The sequence below is a fragment of the Neofelis nebulosa genome, chromosome 10, assembly GCF_028018385.1.
Source record: "Neofelis nebulosa isolate mNeoNeb1 chromosome 10, mNeoNeb1.pri, whole genome shotgun sequence".
Taxonomy (NCBI): Eukaryota; Metazoa; Chordata; class Mammalia; order Carnivora; family Felidae; genus Neofelis; species Neofelis nebulosa.
Window position 1 is genome coordinate 8,432,480 of NC_080791.1, and position 20,020 is coordinate 8,452,499.

The window sequence follows — 20,020 nt, forward strand, 5'->3', positions numbered from 1 at the left end:
TCAGTATCAGAGAGAAATGCATCATAGGGAAATGCAAATCAAAACCACAATGAGATAACCACTTCACCCATTGGAATGGCCATTCAAAAAAAACCCAAAACACCCCAAAATAACAATTGCTGGTGAGGATATGAAGAAGCTGGGGCCCTTAGGCACGGCTGGTAGGAATGTAAAATGGTGCAATTGCTCCACAAGATAGTACAATGAGTCCTCAAAAAATTATCACATGATTCAGCAATTCTACTTCTGGGTATGTACCCCAAAGAACTGAAGAGAGGGACTTGAACAGATATTTGTATACTAACGAACACAGCAGCCTGTTCACAAGTCAAAATGTGGAAATAATCCAAATATCCATTGACTGGATTAAAAAAAAATGTGGCATATATAAACAATGGAATATTATCCAACATCTAAAAAGAGTGAAATTCTGACATATATGATAATACAGATGAGCCTTGAAAACATCATGCTACGTGAAGTAAGAGATAATAAAAAAGGACAAATGTTCAGAGTCACCTGAAGTAGTCAAATTCAGAGAGACAAAAGGTAGGATGGGGGTAACCAGGGAGCAGGAAGGCAGAAGAATGGGGCATCAGCGTTCTAAGGGCACAAGTTGTTTGGGATGATGAAAAAGTTCTGGAGATGAATAGTGGGGACAACTGTACAACATGAATTTACTTAACGTCACTCAACTGTACATTTGAAAATGGTTAAAATTTTATACGTATTTTAACAATTAAAAAAAAAAAAGATTCAAGTGAAAGCTAACTCCATGAGACTTTGTTTAATACAGAGATTACTAATGACTCTAGGTGACCGGTTTGTCAGTAGGGTCTAAAATGAATCTTACTATAAAGTTAGAAAACTTTCACAATGAGGCACTTGTTTAAGGCTATCTTTAAATACAGTGTTTAAAATTTGATGTATGCAATAAAAATTAAGTAATTTACCAGAGAACAAGCAAACTTGAGAAACTACACCATGTGCTCTTACTCTTGGCCTTATTCACTACTTTTCTTCTATTGATTTTCTGTACACTGTAGTTTCTTTCATCATACAACTGTATCTTTTATCCAAAATAGCTAAAACTTCAAAGTAAACAATTACCTAAATGGCATGAGGGCATGTAGGAGTCTAATGCTGGACTTGAATTACACAGACTTTTCAGTACAAACCAAAGGAAAGGGAGGGAGGAGGTAGTGTCTTCTAAGTCTAAAACATTCATGCATTTCTAGGTCTGACACATAAGTTACGACATTTTAAGTTGCAAAAAATTAAAAGGGATATCACAGTATACGTTATAAACACAGCAAAAGAAGAATTTCATATAACCCATGTTTCATCAACAGGAATGTTTCCAAGGATCATCACGTAAACCTGTGAGACGCTGAAGCCGTATTACCAGGAAGATGGACATTGGCTATTTAGGTTTTGTGACATTAACAGAAACCATCGCTACTTTTAGGAACAAACTAAATGACATGCATAAATATAAAAGTGAATCTTAATTTTTTAAACGATCATGAAATGAAAGTGAACAATTGGAACAAAGTAACAAAAATAATAATTACAAGGATGGAAGCAACTGATGTGATGGAAGCCGGGAGGAATCTGGGCATACAAGTCACAGCAATCAACCAAGTGGAGCTGCCATCTTAAAAGAAATCTAGTATTTTAACAGATTAATGCGAATGACCTAAGGGCTAAGATACATTAGTATCTGAAGTTCCCCATTTTAAGACAGGCCAAAATGAAAGGCACAGTCATTCTCATCTTGCTTCTGTATCCTACAATACAGCATATAAAAATATAGTGGCTTTGGGGCACCTGGGCGGCTCAGTCGGTTAAGCGTCCGACTTCGGCTCAGGTCATGATCTCACGGCTCGTGAGTTCGAGCCCCGCGTCGGGCTCTGTGCAGACAGCTCAGAGCCTGGGGCCTGCTTCGAATTCTGGGTCTCCCTCTCTCTCTGCTCCTTCCCTGCTCATGCTCTCTCTCTCTCCCCTTCAAAAAATAGATACAAACATTAAAAAAAATTTTTTTAAATGTAGTGGCTCCATGAAGCTCTGTAAAGAAAGAGTCTGGAACCATTTAGTAAGCTAGAAAACTCCAGAGCCAGGCGTAAACCCGAATTCAAAAGATGTGCCACTGGGCAATTATCTTTTAACCTTAAAATTCCGTAGTGAATGAGAGATACTTGAACTCCTAAAGCAGTATATGTAACCAGAAATCAGATAACTTCATATCGGTGTTTCAGGGAAGTCACAATACTGAGGCAACAAAGCAAGGAGTCATGATTTTTCCAGAAGGAAAATGGCAGCTCTTAAAATCTTGAAAGATGGACCTATTAAGAAGTAGGCCCACTAGGAAAAAAAATGGAACTTTAGATTACTTAATTGGAAAAGTCAAGGATGGGAATGTGATAAGCTCTGATATGTGAAACACTATTGTGAACCAAGGCTTCCTCGCCACCAGTCAGCATAGAATGTGAGGATTGCCTTGACATTTCATAAACATCTGCAGAATCCACTGAACTTTTGAAATGTACTAGAATGCTGTCCTTTTACACGATAAACCGCAAGAGCAACGGAGATTATCTTCTAATTACAAAATGAAGTACAGAATAAGAAAATGCTAAGAGTATGGAATAGGACCACCAGTATAGCTCCATATTTGAACGATTTCCCTTACCCTTAATTAAGGATATCTAAACTTTGGTTTGCTACTAGCTCAGTAAATTAACGATAAAGGCACTAATTCTTTCTACTTAAAGTTTTAAGCTTTAGAGATTAACATGTTAAAATTTAAAAACTGTTTTCCTCATGCATACACATAATGGGATGCTTTGGGATCTAAAAAGTTTTTAGCTTCAGTTCTAAAAATATCACTAATCAACAAGGTAATCAAACTTCAGCCAGGAAGTAGTGGGCATTTTCAATCCTAACACTAATATTGAAATTGTTGTCCAATGTTAATCAGGAGTGAGGGTTCCAAAAGAGCCTAAGACAACTCGGTAAGTGGGAATTCTAGTTCTTAAAGAAAAACCCTAATTAGATATAAAGGAATCTTATAAAATTCTCTTTTCTGACCGGATCAGAATAAAGAAATCACTACCTACTGGTAAGACAAAAATAAGGTGACAGCTAAGTATTACTATAAACTGAGAAGTCATCTTGCTTTTCCTTTTGGAATACATGACTTACTTAAGATGAATAATCTTTATGTTAAAAACTAGTAAGCTTTTAAGAGACAATAACTTTCTAGATTTATGGTAACTGCTCCGTAATGTCGCTTTAAAATAAAAATACATATTTAAATAAATGCACTTAGAATATATATAGTTCTTTAAAGAACATTAGCATTTTTATAGCAAGATCAATGGCAATGAAACTGTATCTTCGTTAGGAAACAGAAATTATCAATATACAATTAAAGCAATAATTAAAAATCCTAAATGATTTTGTTATCAAGAGAGTCGATTTAATGATTTTTCACAGAATTAACAATCACTATTACTTCCATACCAAAAGAGGTACAATTTAGGGGAAAGATAAATCTGTGAGGACTTTGAAAATTTACCCTATCCACTTCTCATTTTTAAGATGTGATGATTTGTGGGTCTAATAAAGATTATGATTCTGAGAAATATGCAAAAAAATCCATGTTAAATAACAACAGTGGACCTTGAAGGCATGAGCTTTTGTCACTTTATTGTTAACCAATGAATGTTATCCAAAATTATAGATGTAACTGTAGCTTAATTGTACAACACAGAATTATGCTAATGGTAAAACCTGCTGGAATTTACCAAATACTCATTAATATATTTTTACATTGCTATATGAGCATGTGCTCTCAACTGCTAATAATAAAAGTCATAACTGGCTTAATCACTATGAAAACTCATATTGCAAATAGTTGTTTCCTGTTTAGAAAAATTCACACAGCTTTAAAAATGGATTAAATCCATTTTAATCCTAATCTACAAATAGATTATAAACAGCAAATATAACTGGTAATTTTTCAACACTGATAGCAAACTGATGCAGCAGTGATAGTGCACACAATTCAAAATGTAGAAAATTAATAAAAATCCAGTGGAAATCCAAGTTTTCACCTATTATGGCAACTGCTTTGCTACTTTGGAAAAGCGAGCACGCACGCCTTGGAGCATGACGAGTTCACCACCTATCCCGCGAATGTGCTCAGGCAGAAACACTCTCTTCCACAGTGTTTTGAAGCATGTGCACAACCACCACACAACAGTCACGTCAAGGTTATCAACCAGTTATCTCTTGTCCTACAAAGTCCAAAAATATATTAAATGCAACCTTTCCTTCTCTTATGTCTGCCCAGATTAATCCTTTTCAAGTCAGCAAAATCAAAAAAAGCACAAGAGATATTTTCAGACACAACTTGAATCTACTGTGCATGAAAAATGCTTAACAAAATGGCAATTTTAATAGATAAATGTGAATTTGAGTGCATAATACCACATGAAAAGTAGCTGAACCACACAGAGAAAACAAGGCTTTCCTTATCTCCAAGTCTAGATGTTTTACAATAAAGAAAATGTTAGAACATGTGAATATTAGAACATCTTTCAAACTGGAAAGATTTCTTCTTCTTAAGACATAATTGAACTTAATATAACCTAAAATTATAATTTCTAAAATAGGATTAACAAACCAAATTTAAGTATTTTTAGTTAGAGAACAAAAAAATAAGCACAATGATTTAGAAACCAAATCTGCTAAAATGATTATGTAACAATTATATCAAGAAATGAAGGTACAGACATTCATATGCTACAAGGGAAAATCTCTCTCTCTCTCTCTCTCGCGCGCGCACACACACACACACACACACACTTCCTCAGACACAGAACACCCCTCCAAGAAGATAGTATACCATCAAGAGCTTACAATTTTCATATAAATCAGAGTCCCACAATTCAGCTCAACAACAAGACAGTTAAAAAAAAGTAGCACTCTAAGATATTCTGAAGGAAAAGGAAATCTCAGAAATACTCCTTCATGACTGGAAGTACTGGTGCGTGTTGGAGAACACACTTACATACTCCGCTGTGTTGGAGCGACCAGTCATCGCAGGTGTAGTAGTGAGGTAGTATTACTGTCCCCTCTCTGGGACTGATGTTTTCATACGCTGCTCTTCCAGAAAGGTCCACGGCTTTTTGAATGAGTATAATCAATGACCCAAAAACATATTTTTTTAATTAAACATCTGTTTGTCTAAGTCAATCTTTGAAAGAACAGACTTTTTAAATCTTTTGGAGACAATTAGTATTTGCAGGTAGTGTTTCATCAATAAACTCTCCTAGGGTACTACCACCTGCTGTCTACACCTTTGTCAACGGTAGGCAAAGAAAACCAAAGGATGGCAGGTGATGAAACACCAATCCATTCAGCTGTCAAAGATGACTAATTAAGCAAATATCGAATATCCAATAAAAGTCTACGGCCATACAACCCTGAACACGCCCGATCTCGTCTGATCTCGGAATATCCAATAATGTAAGCAAACTGGGATTTTAAAAACATTAACCACCAGCTGCATACTACACTATTAGATATTCTAATCCTTTTCATGATTCATAGCTGTCTTCTACACAATTATCAAAGACTGTCCACCCTGTCGCCTACCTTCATTTTGACCACTGCCAATGATCTATACGATGGCAGAATTATGGCTATCGGCATGGCAAGATATGATAAGGGCATGCCGAGGAAATCTGAGACAGAATGTGGAAATACACACAGGTCAACTATGGAAGGGTCCAAAGAAAACAGAGTGCTCTACCCAAACACTCATTAAGTCACCATCATCCTTTGAAATGTACAAAGTGCTTACATCACACATACACATTTGTCAGACATGATAATTAGTGTTAATCTTCAACAGAAAAAAAAAATGGAAACTGAAAATGTGAAAGGAGGCGATGGAACACTGTTCTCCATTCCCTGGCCCAAAGGAAAAGAAAATCAAGCATGACATCACACTGCCTTAATGCAGAAGGGCTCCCTCAAGCATGTCTTTTAGCCACCACAGTCAACTGGTGTAAGTGCTTTGGCAAGGTGGGGTGCATTCCATCACATCTGCAAAGGCCTGCTTTTCTCTGTTGGTGGTTCAGCTTATGAAGAACATGTATGCAAAATAACAGCTCTCACATTGCTTCAAACTCATCGATGCGCTGCTTTGTGTTGCCCTGTCGGATCTGCCGAAGAGTCTTGTACTTATCACGGCCTGCTTTCACGTTCTCAGCGTGAAGAACATCATTTTGTGTTTTCTTGGTTTCATCTCTGGCCTGGGCTAATTCTGAACTCAGCGCCTATGTTTAAAAAATAAAAACAATGACTACTATTTTCTTCTTAAAGTTTAAAAAGCTTATAAAAAAGGTTTAAAGACAAAAATACACATACAACAAATCTGACTTTTTTGCATATTAGAATTTACACTGTCACATAATTTCTTTAAAGTGTATAAATTTAAAAAATAAAAATAAAAAATATGAAGTATGTAAATCTGCTCTATTTTGGTGACAGTAGAGGTAGTAGTTAGGGAGAAATACCCACTGTCTTTCACTTCTCCACTCAACAACCACGACGATTCTGTATATTATTCCAAAATCCCTTAACTTTCTCTATACAATAGAGATTTTGAAATCACTTACAAAAGGTTCAATGTAGACAGTATAGGATGTTATTTTAAGATCTAAAATCTAGGCCATTAGAGAACCTTTCTCCAAAGTCTTAATATATTTATTGCAATTATCACTTCATTTTCTTTTCTTTATTAATATTTAAAGATTTCGCCAATTAAAAAATCAGAGAACTTATCGGGAAAAAAGGTCAAATCAAATTAAGATTTCCTACTCTGATCTAATTATGTGCTTTTAATAAACCTACCTTTTGGTATTATGAAACCTGAACAAATAGTTCAGAGTATGTAGTGTCATACAGGTAATCTATTAAATTATATGGCTTTTAATGTATACTTTACTGGCGAAAAACTAAATTCATCTGTCTTTTAAAGATAACATCAAAACACTTTCTACCTTTTAGCGTGGAGTCAAGCTGTAATTAAAAAATAACTTACCACTTAAGGCCTAATTACCCAAAACTAACACATTTGCTACAATGGAAGAAATCAAGCACTGTGACTACAGGCCAAGCAATCAGAAACCAATCACAAGGCCAGCTAAGGGCAAAAGCTTAAAGAAAACTGGAAAGTTCCTTTTTAGTAAGTTTGTATTTTATTAAATGGGGAAAATGCTCACTGTACTATACATGTACACACAACTGTCAATTTGAAATACCTGGAGTTGTTTTTTAACACGCTCATTTTTTTGTGTTTCCGTTATACGTTCCTCCTCACTTCTGTGGTTCAGCACCCCGTCGTTTGATAATTCTGCGCTAGCCTCTGCATTATTCTCATCATGCTCATCGTGTTCATTTTCTGTTGGAGGAATGACTGGCGGTGGTGGAGGTGGAGGGGGTGCAGACATCACAGTTTTTAACTCTTCTTTGGTCTTTTCCAAGTCTTCCTGGGCTGCAAAAGCCTGAACGTTAACAATAAATTTATCAGCAACTTCATTTGAAAACTGGTAATGAAGAGAATCAAGTTATCTCTCTTTCCTAATAGAAACTATCTTTCAGGGTAATGAAAATAAGCCCTACGGATGAAAACTCTACTTTTATAAAGGAATGCCAGGGGGCTAGAATGCCAGAATGAAAATACATCACTTTGCAAAAACTAATAAAATTGTTAACTCTGGCAAGCATAATCAAATATTGCTAAACCTGTTATGCAAATATTTGATGAGAAATGGCATCAGCCTAATGCCAAAGAATGCCACATCCAAGAGATCACATTTTAGCCACAAGAGGGAGCACATAACCCAGTCAAAGGAGGAATCAGCCTGTTTAGTGACCAGTTAATATCACTGATGGTAGGTTAACTAGATATTAAGCGTCTTCTGAGATGACACAACAGGAGGTATCCAACATCAGCAATTATTTGGGTGGTATACCGTGTTGCTGTGCCTGGAAAAATCCTGCTTCACACTGTTGTCCTGGTGTAATTACTAATAAGAATACCTTTCACTCTAAAAAATGTTCTAATTTGGGTGACTCACCTATGAGGCACTGTAGCCAAAAACTTTTTAGGATGCATCCTTCAAGATTTCAGGTCTATCTTCCAATTTACAGGAAATATTGATGATAAAAGGACAAATGAATGGCACCATAAGGACACACAAAGGAGAAGGGACACTCTGCAGGTCTTTCCAATAATTCAGTATCAAACAAAGGAATGTCCTACTTTAAAAGAGACTGAGAGCAAACCTATGTAATGCAAGGTGCTAATTTGGACACTGGCCTGGCAAATTATCTATACAAGATTTTGGGTCAACTGTGAATATAGAAATATATTCTATATATAAACCCAGAAATAAACCCATACAAATATGATCAATTAATTTGGAGCAAAGCAGCCAAGAACATCCAGTGGGGAAAGGACAGTCCCCATCAATAACTGGTACTGGGAAAACTGGAGAGATAACACGCAAAAGAATGAAACTAGGCCATTATCTTATAGCATACACAATATCTACTCAAAATGACCACAAACTTGAAAATAAGCTCTAAAACCATCAAACTCCCAGAAGAAAACACAGGGAGCAACTCCTTGACACTGGTCTTGGCAATGATTTTTTGGATTTGACAGCAAAAGCAAAAAATAAACAAGTGGCACTACATCAAATTAAAAAGCTTCTATACAGCAAAAGAAACCACCAAAAAAAATGAAACGGCAACCTACTGAATGGGAGAAAATATTGACAAATCTTATATCCAAAATATATAAAGAATTCATACAACTCGGTAGTTATAAAACAATCTGATTACAAACTGGGGAGAGGATCTGAATAGACATTTTTTCCAGAGAAGACATACAGATGGCCAACAAGGTCCATGAAATGGTACTCAACATCACTAATCGTAACAGAAAGGCAAATCGTAACTAACAAGCTATCACCTCACACCACTCAAAATGGCTATTATCGAAAAGGGAAGAAATAGCAAGTGTTGTCAAGGATGTGGAGAAAAGGGATACTGTGTGCACTATTAGTGACTATGTAAGTTGTTGCAGCTATTAGGGAAAACGGTACACAAGTTTGAAGAAGATTTTCTTCAAAAAATTAAAAATACAACTACCATATGATCCAGCAATTCCACTTGTAGGTATTCATACCCCAAAAACGAAAACACTAACTCACAAACATATATATACCACCAGGTTCAGTGCAGCCTTATTTACAATAGCCAGGATATGAAACAAGCTAAACACCCATCAATGGATGAATGAATGGGTAAGGAAAGTGTTGTGTACACACACACACGAGTACTATTCAGCCACAAAAAAAGAAGAAAATCTTGCTGTATCAACATGGATGGAACTTGACGGCACTACACTAAGTGAAATAAGTCAGAGAAAGACAAATACCATATGATCTCATTTATATGTGGAATCTAAAAAAGAAAAAATTAAACCAACAAAAAACGAGAACAAATTCCTGGTTACCAAAAATTGGGGGTGGCAGGGACGGTGGGGAGTGAGCAAATGGGAGAAGAGGATTAAACAGTACAAACTCCCAGCTGTAAGATAAAGAAGCCATGGGGATATAACGTACAAACAGCATGGAGACTACAGTTAATAATACTTTACATTTGAAAGTTGCTAAGAGTAAACCTTAAAAGTTTTCAGGACAAGAAGAAAAATTCTAACTATGTATGGCGACGGGTGTTAGCTCATTTCACCATACACACAGTATCAAATAATGAAGTTTACACCTGAAACTAATATAATGTTGTATGTCTATTATATCTGAATTAAAAAATTTTTATGAATACAGTCTAATACAGATGAGATGAAAAGTGACTAAAATGGAAGCGTGTGTGCAGGACGACCTCACTCTAAACATATAAATGTGTATGTATGCACACACACAAACAGGAAAAGATCGTGGAAAGATCTGCACTAAGGTGTTAAAAGAGTGATCCTGGTTTGTGGGAATATAATTTTTCTTTTGTGTCATTTCCTCATATCTATAGTTCAGAGGATTTACCTCTGTGGTGTCATTTTCATTTATTTATGTTTTTATTTATTTTTATTTATATACTATTAAAGCTTATTTATTTTGAGAGAAACAGAGACAGTGTGAGTTGGGAAGGTGTAGACAGAGGAGAGAGAGAATCCCACGCAGGCTCTGAGCGGCCAGCACAGAGGCCGATTTGGGGCTCAAACTCATGAAACTGAGATCACGACCTAAGCTGAAGTCTGAGGCTTAACCGACTGAGTCACCCAGGTGCTCCTTTATTTATTTTAAATGTTTATTTCTGAGAGACAAAGACACAAACACACACACACACACAGAGTGCGCGTGCGAGAGAGTGCACAAGCGGGTGAGGGGCATAGTGAATGAGACAGAGGATCCAAAGTGAGCTCCTTACTGGCGGAGCACACAGCCCAATGCGGAGCTCGAACTCACAAACTATGAGATCATGACCTGAGCTGAAGTCAGACACTTCACTGACTGAGCCACTGAGGCACCTCTTTTTTTGTTGTTGTTTTTTTTGTTTTGTTTTTCTTTCTTTTTTTAAAGAAGTTTATGTGTCTCTGTGAAATTCTAATAAAATAGTGTAACAGGTTAACAGAGTTCTATCATATTTGAGAGTTATATATACACACATACACACAATTTTCAATATATCAAAATTTCCCTGTGAAATTTAAACTGCTACCAAGAAAATTTAAGGGTGAAAGGAAACATTCACACATACTGTAGAAGGCCTTTGGGTAAAAAAATTATTATGGTTGCATTTAAAAGTTAACCTTTATTTAAAGTTCGGAGTAAGCTCTGATTTTTCACTTGTGCACTATTTCAACAGGGGCTTCATCTACTTAGGAACTTATACTAGGTACCTCAGAATGTATCATCGTCGCTGCATCCTTCTAATTCCACTTTATATCCACGATTTGGTTGCCATGCCCTTTTGAGTCTACCCCAAGATGTCTCTCAGCAACCTCTGCTCCTCTTGACTCTCAAGTAATCCCACCTCTTGGACCAAGCCAGCTTCCACACCGACGGCCACATTATTTTTATAACACCATACTTAATCATGTTATAATCCTGTTTTGAGATCTTCAAAGTCAAATGTCTACAGACACTCCCTATCATCTTGCCATTGATTTAAAATTAAAGCCCTTCACAACTTAATTTCCTCTCTAATGTCCCAACCACATCTCACAAGATTTCTGAACCGATGCTTGAAAGCACTGCTTGCTTACTGGTTGCCCCTCAAATCCAGCATGTGCTTGCAAACTTCCTGTACTCATTCAGCCCCTCTGTCTACAGTCTCTAACCACCCCTAAAATTGAAGTTCACGATGCAACTTAAACTTCTAAGGGTTTTCCCCAAGGCTGCCTCATTCCCACAGAAATTAATCACCTCTTCTGTGCTCCCAAATACTGAGCTTGCGTCGACAGATCAGTAATTAGTACGATACAAACACATTCATACACACAGGTATCTTTCCCCCTCTCAATCGTGACAGTATTCATTTCTATAAACTCAGCATACTACTGGGTACAAAGTAGATATTCAACAAATGATACTGAGGGAAGAAACCAACGATCACCTTGTGCTGCCACTCAGTAGCTTCCTCTTCCTTTTTCTTCTTGGCTTCTTCTAGAAGTGCAATCTTGGCAGTGAATTCAGCAAGTTCTGCTGCCTAAAATACACAATATAATTACCAATACTAAAAATATGTATTTTCAAAAATTTATATTATGTCAACAAAGCTTTAATGTACATGCTTGGGCTGTATTATGTTCCTCTTTGATGGTCTTTCATTAAAAAAAATTTTTTTTTAAAAAGGTGTATTTAAGATCATAAATATCTTATTTGTAGTATAATGAACTAGTAAGGAGATAAAGTAAAAATGGTTTCATTATAGGCAAGTAGTTATTCGTCTTCCAGTAGCAGGAACTTAGAATGTGTAACTCCAGAGCTATTTGTAAACTTTGATCAATAAAGTATTTGCTAAAGCCTACAAAGAAAAAATTTATATAATGCTTTATAGTTTGAAGAGCATGCTATCAAATAATCTCAGGTGATTCCCCAACAATCCTATCTGGTGACATTATTTCTGTTTTCAAAGGGCAGAATCTGAGGCTCACAAAGACCCAAGGACACATAGCAAGCGAATGTCTGAACCAATATTTAATTCCAGGATCCTTTAAATGTCATGCCCACTTAATATATCTAAGTCCACTACACAAACCAACACAAAGACCCCAATAAGTACGGCCCACGGTTACAAGAAGGAATCAGAACGTACTGTCAATTTATCTAAAGTAAAACACACCAGTGGTTTAGGCAAAGTTTAAGTGAATCAGAAATCTTTTGTTAGCAACAAGCTCCATTTATCTTTTATGGTCTTATTTTTAGTTTTTGTTTATTTGTTTTAAGGCAGAAATTAAATGTTTAGATTTATTTCCAAACTTTGCTATTAGATACTACTTATATCTTTGGTGTGCTTTCCAGAAGATCTCTAATGTGCTTAGTTGTACAAGGTTTGCTCTATGCTTCTGTCTAAATTTTCCTTTTTCTCTGAGAAAGAGCTGAGGTTCCTGACCAGTTGCTCCTGATTCTTCATCTGGTCGGCAGCTTGTTTTGCTATAGCGGACTTGGCCTCTTCAGCAGCTCGGCGCTCCTTTTCAAGCCTTTCTGCTTCTTCCTTTGCTCGTTTTCGCTCCTGGTCCAGTTCTAGAGCTTTTCGAGTCTGTTCTTCTAGTTCTGTCAAATTGTACACCCCCACGAAACAATGGTTAATTCTAATTATTCGCATTATCAAAAGAAGCCGAAATGATGGCAAAGAATCTATAATTTGTACAGTTTCTAAAAATTAGCACATCTGGAAATGAACATACATACTTTGATTTTAACTTGGCAAAAGCCTAGTAATTTTCTTTAGTACTCACAATTAAACCTGAAGAAATGAAAACTTTTTGTAATTCAAGTTATGTCATAAAGCTTGAAGCACATCTTTATTTTTAAAAAACTAGTATCTCCAAAGTTTTGATCTAAATACTTTGCCACCTGTTTCAAAACTCTATAAAACAATACACTTTCAAACTTACATAACTTTCTGCTTATCTAAACTAAGTATCAGATAAGTAAACCCAAAACATTAAGACTGAAAACAGCAATTACTGATTTAAAATAGGAATTCTAAAAATTTTTTTTTTTTTTTTTAACGTTTATTTTATTTTTGAGACAGAGAGAGACAAAGCATGAACAGGGGAGGGTCAGAGAGAGGGAGATACAGAATCCGAAACAGGCTCCAGGCTCTGAGCTGTCAGCACAGAGCCCGACGCGGGGCTTGAACTCACGGACCGCGAGATCATGACCTGAGCCGAAGTCGGCTGCCCAACCGACTGAGCCACCCAGGCGCCCCTAAAATAGGAATTCTGATGTGAATTATATGAATTACTAAAAATTTTCAGTAACTGGTACATACCCATTTTTTGGGCATGAGACAAAATAATATTTGGAGATAAATAACATGAATTTTAATCTTTAAGTGTACAGATCATAAAGTTAATTCTCTTTTATTTGATGTGTTGAATGAAAAAGGAAAATACTACCAGCACAAATCCAAAAATTTTTAAGTATAAAAGTACTAATTTTAAATATTATTCTAACAACTCTTGTTTAATAACAAGGACATTTTGTGACAGAAGACAAATGAATGCCATCTATTAAGAGACTGCAATGTCCTACAAAGAATGTCTCCCTTTCTGTGTATTTTAGAAAGGAAGAAAAACTAAAAATCTAGGTCATGAGGTCTGAAAACTAACTGTTACATACACACTTCTCCTTACCATTGTTAACTTTTTTGGTCTTGGTCAGAATTAATTTAGGTAATCGCAGTTAAGGCTTGGGAAGTTTTGAGATGGTCAAGAAGAAAAATAACTCTGGTCCAAGTTTAAATTTTCAATAAAATAATGTAAAAATTGTATGCAGCTATTATAAAGATAAAATGTATACAAAACTGGGTGTTACCACAACTAAATTCTAGGATTATTCATTTTAGAATCTGCCTTTTAAAACTGGGACATCAAACTAACCTATCAAACTTTTCTTAAAATCATTCTTTCCATCTAGTTGACTAATATTTATATAAAATAAAGCCCACAAAACTCACGGCTTTTTCATCTAAACAAGCAAACAAATAACTACAGAAAAATTCCTTCTGTACTATGAAAGAAGAAAGAAAATTAAGTGCAGGTTATAAAGTCAAATTTTAAAATAAATATTCCCCAATATTCATTATTTTCTATCAGTTTTTTGCAATAAAGATTTTGAAGAACGGTAGACAAGGCAATGGTTGTTTTGTGATCTATTAAGAATTATACAAAAGTGTAAATTATTTTAAATGTTGAAAATAAGTAGAAAGCTTCAAATCTACTTTCTTTTAGAAAGAAGGTTTTTTTTTTGTTTGTTTTTTGTTTTTTAAATTTCAGGAAAGGCAAGAGCAGGAACAGGGAAGAAGGGCAGGGGGAAGTGGGGGAGAGAGAACCTTAAGCAGGCTTGATGCTCAGCTCGGAGCCCAATGTGGGGCTCTCTATCCCATGACCTTGGGATCACGACCTGAGCCAAACTCAAGAGTCAGACACAACCGACTGAGCCACCCAGGCACACCCCTAGAAAGGAAGGTTTTGAAATGCTTTCTTTCTTCCCTCCCCAGTTAAATGAGTTAGAACAGAGATTGGAAAACTATGGCCCACTAACCCAACTTCTTATTTTTATAAATAAAGTTTTACTGGAACCCATACCCTCATTCACTAAGGTATACAACACCCTCACATGTTTACATACAGCACAGGACTGCTTTCATCCTGCAAGAGCAGGGCTGATGGTCGCAAAAGAGACTGTGTGACGTGGAAAGCCTGAGGTAGTACTATCCGACCCTTTACAGAAAAGTTTATAAACCCAAAAATTAGGTTATTTCTATTTCTATAAAAGAGACGTGCCTCCAAAACCGTGGATCCCATTAGGATACCTGTAGAGAAGGATTAGCTCAGAAAGGTAAATAGTATCAATATTTTGCCTCTGGTTCATAAACATCTAAAACCTACAATTTTTGAGGTCCGGCATACGGGAAGAGGGTATCAAAGAATATGGCTTGTTTTAGAAAATGAGGGGCGCCTGGGTGGCTCAGTCGGTTAAATGTCCAACTCTCAGTTTTGGCTCAGGTCATGATCTCACGGTTTCATGAGTTCGAGCCCTGCATCAGGCTTTGTGCTGACAACTCAGAGCCTAGAGCCTGCTTCAGATTCTGTGTCTCCCTGTCTCTCTCTGTCCCTCCCCCACTTGTGCTCTGTTGATCTAAAAATAAATACTGAGAAAAAAATTTAAAAATAAAAGTATATTAATTGAAAACGGCAAGGTGCACCAAGACATATGCCGTATACTCCATTTTACGTAAGAAAGAAGGAACAAGAATATAGTTTTGAGTATTTGCTTATTTTGTATGCAAAAAAGCAAAAAACAAAGAAACAAACAAAACACAGGTATTTAATACTCCCAGTAGAGTGGAACAAAGGTGGAGTGGAATGCAGCAGCCTGAGGCCTGTAGTACTGAACCAGACTTAGCAGATACAGATTTAAACTTTGGGGCCACGAAGGCATCCAAGGTTTGAGAGGCATCTGAATAGAAGAGTAAGCTCTAAAACCTGCACGCTATTGGGGCACCTGGGTGGCTCAGCTGGTTAAGTGTCCTGCTCTTGGCTTCAGCTCAGGTCATGATCTCACAGTTTGTGGGTTCAAGCACCACATTGGGCTCTGTACTGGCAGTAGGTGTCCCGCTTGGCATCCTCTCCCCTCCTCCCCCCACTCAGTCTCTCTCAAAAATAAGGAAATAAATAAATAAATAAATAATCATGTTATTTCCCCTCAAGATGTTTGCCAACTCTTAAAAGATACACATATGGGGTGAAAAACAAGGAAAAGAAGCAAAAAAAAAAAAAAAAACAACCCAGCTGTAGTAGGCTGAAGAGTGGAGCAAAAAGATCGACACTCTCTTGCAGCCAGGAGTCAAAGGCTGGAGTTCAGGGCCCCCTAAGATAGAAGGGCCCTAGAAAATAAGCAGTCTTTCAGAAGATACTCCCGAGATGTGGCAGTGAGGGCAACAACAGGAGAAGGCCAACCTTAACAACGTGTGAAATCCCGCTCAACTCCACCAAGGCAACCTGCACACAGTGTGCCTGTCAAAAGAAAATTGAATCCTCTCTAAAAGAAAATAACTTCATCCCAAGCCTCCCTAATGTTTCATACTCACTGTTGGGCATGCAACGAAAATTACCAAGAGCATGAGGAAGCTAGGACCAAAGGACCCCCACCAATGCCCGTAAAACCCCTAAAAGAAAAACAGACTACTGTAGAGGCCCAAAGATTATCCAGATATTGGAGTCCGCAAACAAAGATGCTGACATAAGTATGATAAATACTGCTTATTTAGGAGAGATGAAGCAGCCGCAAGGCACGAAAAAAGATGCCGAGCCCAGAGGAGCACGGACAATAATGCAGAAGCAGAGCTGCGGGCACCTTACAGATCCTCCACAGGGACGGCGAAGGCCAGAGTCCCTTCTACAATTATGCAAGCTCGTTATCAATCTTTTCTTTATGATTATGAAAATACTGTCCTTTGCTATCTTCTAGAAACTTCATTCTCCCTTCAACATTTAGGTCCACAATCCACAGCCCCTCCACAGAGAAACAGATACTGAAATTCAGGAGATCTTTGACAGGGACCCAGATATACTACTAATTTTACTTTAGCAAAACCTTGAGACACCAGAATCATGCATTAAGTGCCATCCCCCCAAAAGATAAAATATTTATGACCACCAAACCACCAGTAAAGCTACAAAAGAGCATGTGAAGCTCCTCCGGTGGCTCAGAGTAAAGGTTAAGGAAAGAAAATTTCAAACGCCTAGACTTGTAGACGTCAGGGGAGGACCCATCAGAAAAGCCAAAAATAAATGCCAGCTTGGAGGATAAATCAGAGTTAGGGAGCCACCATTAATCACATCCTCAACCCACAGAAGTCTGCAGCAAAAACATCCCAACAGCCCATGATCTTCCCGTCTTGGACTATCCATCTCCAGAACTTCCCTTCCAGACGCGCTCTATTCAGAAGACGGTTATGAATAACTAGAACAGGAAGCCAAAGAACATGGGAAAAAAGGAAAAGTACAGTTAATACAACAAACAGAGAGAGAAGACTACCAACCAAGGAAGGATCCCAGTGGTGCCTCTGCCACCACCACCACAGGAGGAGAGGGTCTACACTGTGAAATACGCAGAACACCAGCACTGCTGACTCACACCGAGCAGTCCAGTCCTGGCAGAGAATAAACTGCTGGAGCTGTAGTTTGTCCTGTTATAAACTAAATGGTTCCCTATGGTAACTTGTTTCCAAGTCATTATTCTCCTTTTCTCAACTTCAGGATGATTTATAAAAGTATGCAATGTGTAACAATTAATGCCATTAACAATTAACATTAACAAATAATGTCATAAAAGATCATTTAAAATATAAGTAATCTGGAAGCCCAGGAGCTGCCCTTGTCTTTGCAACGTGCTTCCTACTGTACATGAGCATGCACTTGGCTGTACACCTATTACTCATCTCTGAGACATGTCAGTTTCAAGTTTTTCTAGATACAACTGGTAACTGAACAGTGTGGCACTGGCAATAGAGAAACAGGTAAGTGGAACAGAACAGTCCAGAAGCAGATCCATACACATACTGTCTTCTGGACTGGTGACAAAGGTGATGGCTGTAGTCCAATGGGGAAAAGGACAGTCTTTGTAACAAATGGGTCTGGGTCAACTGGAAATACTTTGGGGAAAAAATAAACCTTGACTCCTACAAAACTGGTTACGTATGTATGGAATGTGAACCTACGTGTGAAAAGTAAAGCAGTATCGGGGCGCCTGGGTGGCTCAGTCAATAAAAGCGTCCGACTTCAGCTCAGGTCATGATCTCGCGTTCTGTGAGTTCGAGCCCCGTGTCGGGCTCTGTGCTGACAGCTCGGAGCCTGGACCTGCTCAGATTCTGCGTCTCCCTCTCTGCCCCTCCCCTGCTCATACTCTGTCTCTCTCTCAAAAATAAATAAGAACATTAAAAAAATTAATTAAAAAAAAAGTAAAGCGTGAAAAATAATACATTCACAGCTATAAGTAAAAGAGTGATAAATGGAACTTAAAATGAAAAAACTCTCTTCATTAAAAGACACTATTAAGAGAGAAAAAAGGTAAACCATGGAGAGATTTTTCTTTTAAAAATTCATGAAAAGAACTATAGATCAATTAAAAACAATTTTTTAAGCAAAAGACATGAAAACACACTTCACAGATAGCTGTAAACATTTGCAAAAGTGCTCAAAATCAAATTATCAGCCATCAAGAAAATGTCCTGGACTCACTATGCTCACCATCATGACTAAACAAAAAACACAAAAAGCACTGACAATAACAAGTCATTAAAGTAATGAAGATACAGAGCCAATGAACTTCCATTCACCACTGGAAGGAACGAACACGGATACAATCACTTTGGGAAATGATGGCAGGATCTCTGATAAACTGTGGCAGTGATCCAGCAATTCCACTCCCAGGGGTATACACCTCCTCCAAATTAATACACAAATGCTATGTTTAAGAATGTTCATAGCAGCCTTATTTCACAACAGCCCCAAGATGGAAAAGCCTCAAATGTCTCCTACCACCAGGAGAATGGATAAATTGTGTGATATACATGCAACAGAATGTTACACAGCTGTGTCAAAGAATAAACCACACCTATAGGCATAAGATTTGAGAAAAAGAAGCCAACTACGTGAATTTACATAAAGTTCAAAAACAGGCAACACTATTCTTAAGCCTAACACCAAAAGCACAAGCAAAAAAGGAAAAATAAATAAGCTGGACTTCATCCAAATTTAAAATCATTGGGCTTAAAGAACACCTGCATCAAAATGAAGATAATCCACAGAACAGGAGAAATCATCTGCAAACCCTGTACCTGGTAGGTCATAAGACATCTGTACTGAGATATATAAACAACTCTAACACCTCAACAACAAAAAGACAACGCAGTTGAAAAATGGGAAATTTGAAAATATATTTTTCCAAAAAAGATATATAAACGGCCAATAAACCTATACAAAGATGCTCAACTTCATTAGCCATTCAGAAAATGCAAATCAAAACCACAGGAGCACTTCAAGTGCACAAGGATGACCGTAATCCAAAAGACTGACATCAGCAAGTGTTGGTGAGGCTATGGATCATACAAACCACACGCTGCCAGCGGGAACACGACAGGTATAGTCGTTTTAGACACCAGTTCAGCAGTTCATCAAAAAGTTCAACGTGAACTTACACATGACCCATTAATCTACTCCCAACTTTACACTCAAATGAAAACATACGAATACACAATAACCAGTAAACAGATGTTCACAGCAACATATTCACAACAGCCAAATGGTGGAAACAACCCAAATGTTCACCAACTAATGAGTAAAACAGAGGACACCCATACAATGATTGTCATTCAGCTGTAAAAAAGAATGAATGCCTGATACAAGCTACAATACGGATGAACCTCAAAAACATTATGCTCCATGAAAGACCGTTACTGAAGACCACATTCTGCACTTTTCCATTCACATGAAATGACCAGAACCCACAAGTCTACAGAGCAAAAAAGGAGATGAGCACTGGGGGAGGGAAGGCTGGGGAAAGAAATCTGATGGACTGCTAATGGGTATGGGGTCTCTTTGGGGTGACTGTTCTAGAATTGTGGGGTCAGCTGCATAGCTCTGAATACACTAAAAACCATTGAACTATATACTTTAAGTCAT

At 37.3% G+C, this 20,020-nt stretch overlaps 1 protein-coding gene across 2 annotated transcripts in view; it reads right to left on the bottom strand.

Annotated features, from left to right (window-relative positions):
• The window catches only part of RDX (radixin), a 94,747-nt gene that overhangs the window by 24,840 nt on the left and 49,887 nt on the right, over positions 1–20,020 (bottom strand). For both annotated transcript variants that reach the window (XR_009249444.1, XM_058686702.1), the window contains 4 exons: positions 12,718–12,878; positions 11,719–11,811; positions 7,338–7,580; positions 6,190–6,350 (listed from right to left, as the gene is read on the bottom strand). Coding sequence is in view for 1 of the 2 variants with exons in the window: in XM_058686702.1 (XP_058542685.1) it covers positions 6,190–6,350; positions 7,338–7,580; positions 11,719–11,811; positions 12,718–12,878 (658 nt within the window). In the remaining variant the exon portion in view is untranslated. The remainder of the gene's footprint in view (positions 1–6,189; positions 6,351–7,337; positions 7,581–11,718; positions 11,812–12,717; positions 12,879–20,020) is intronic.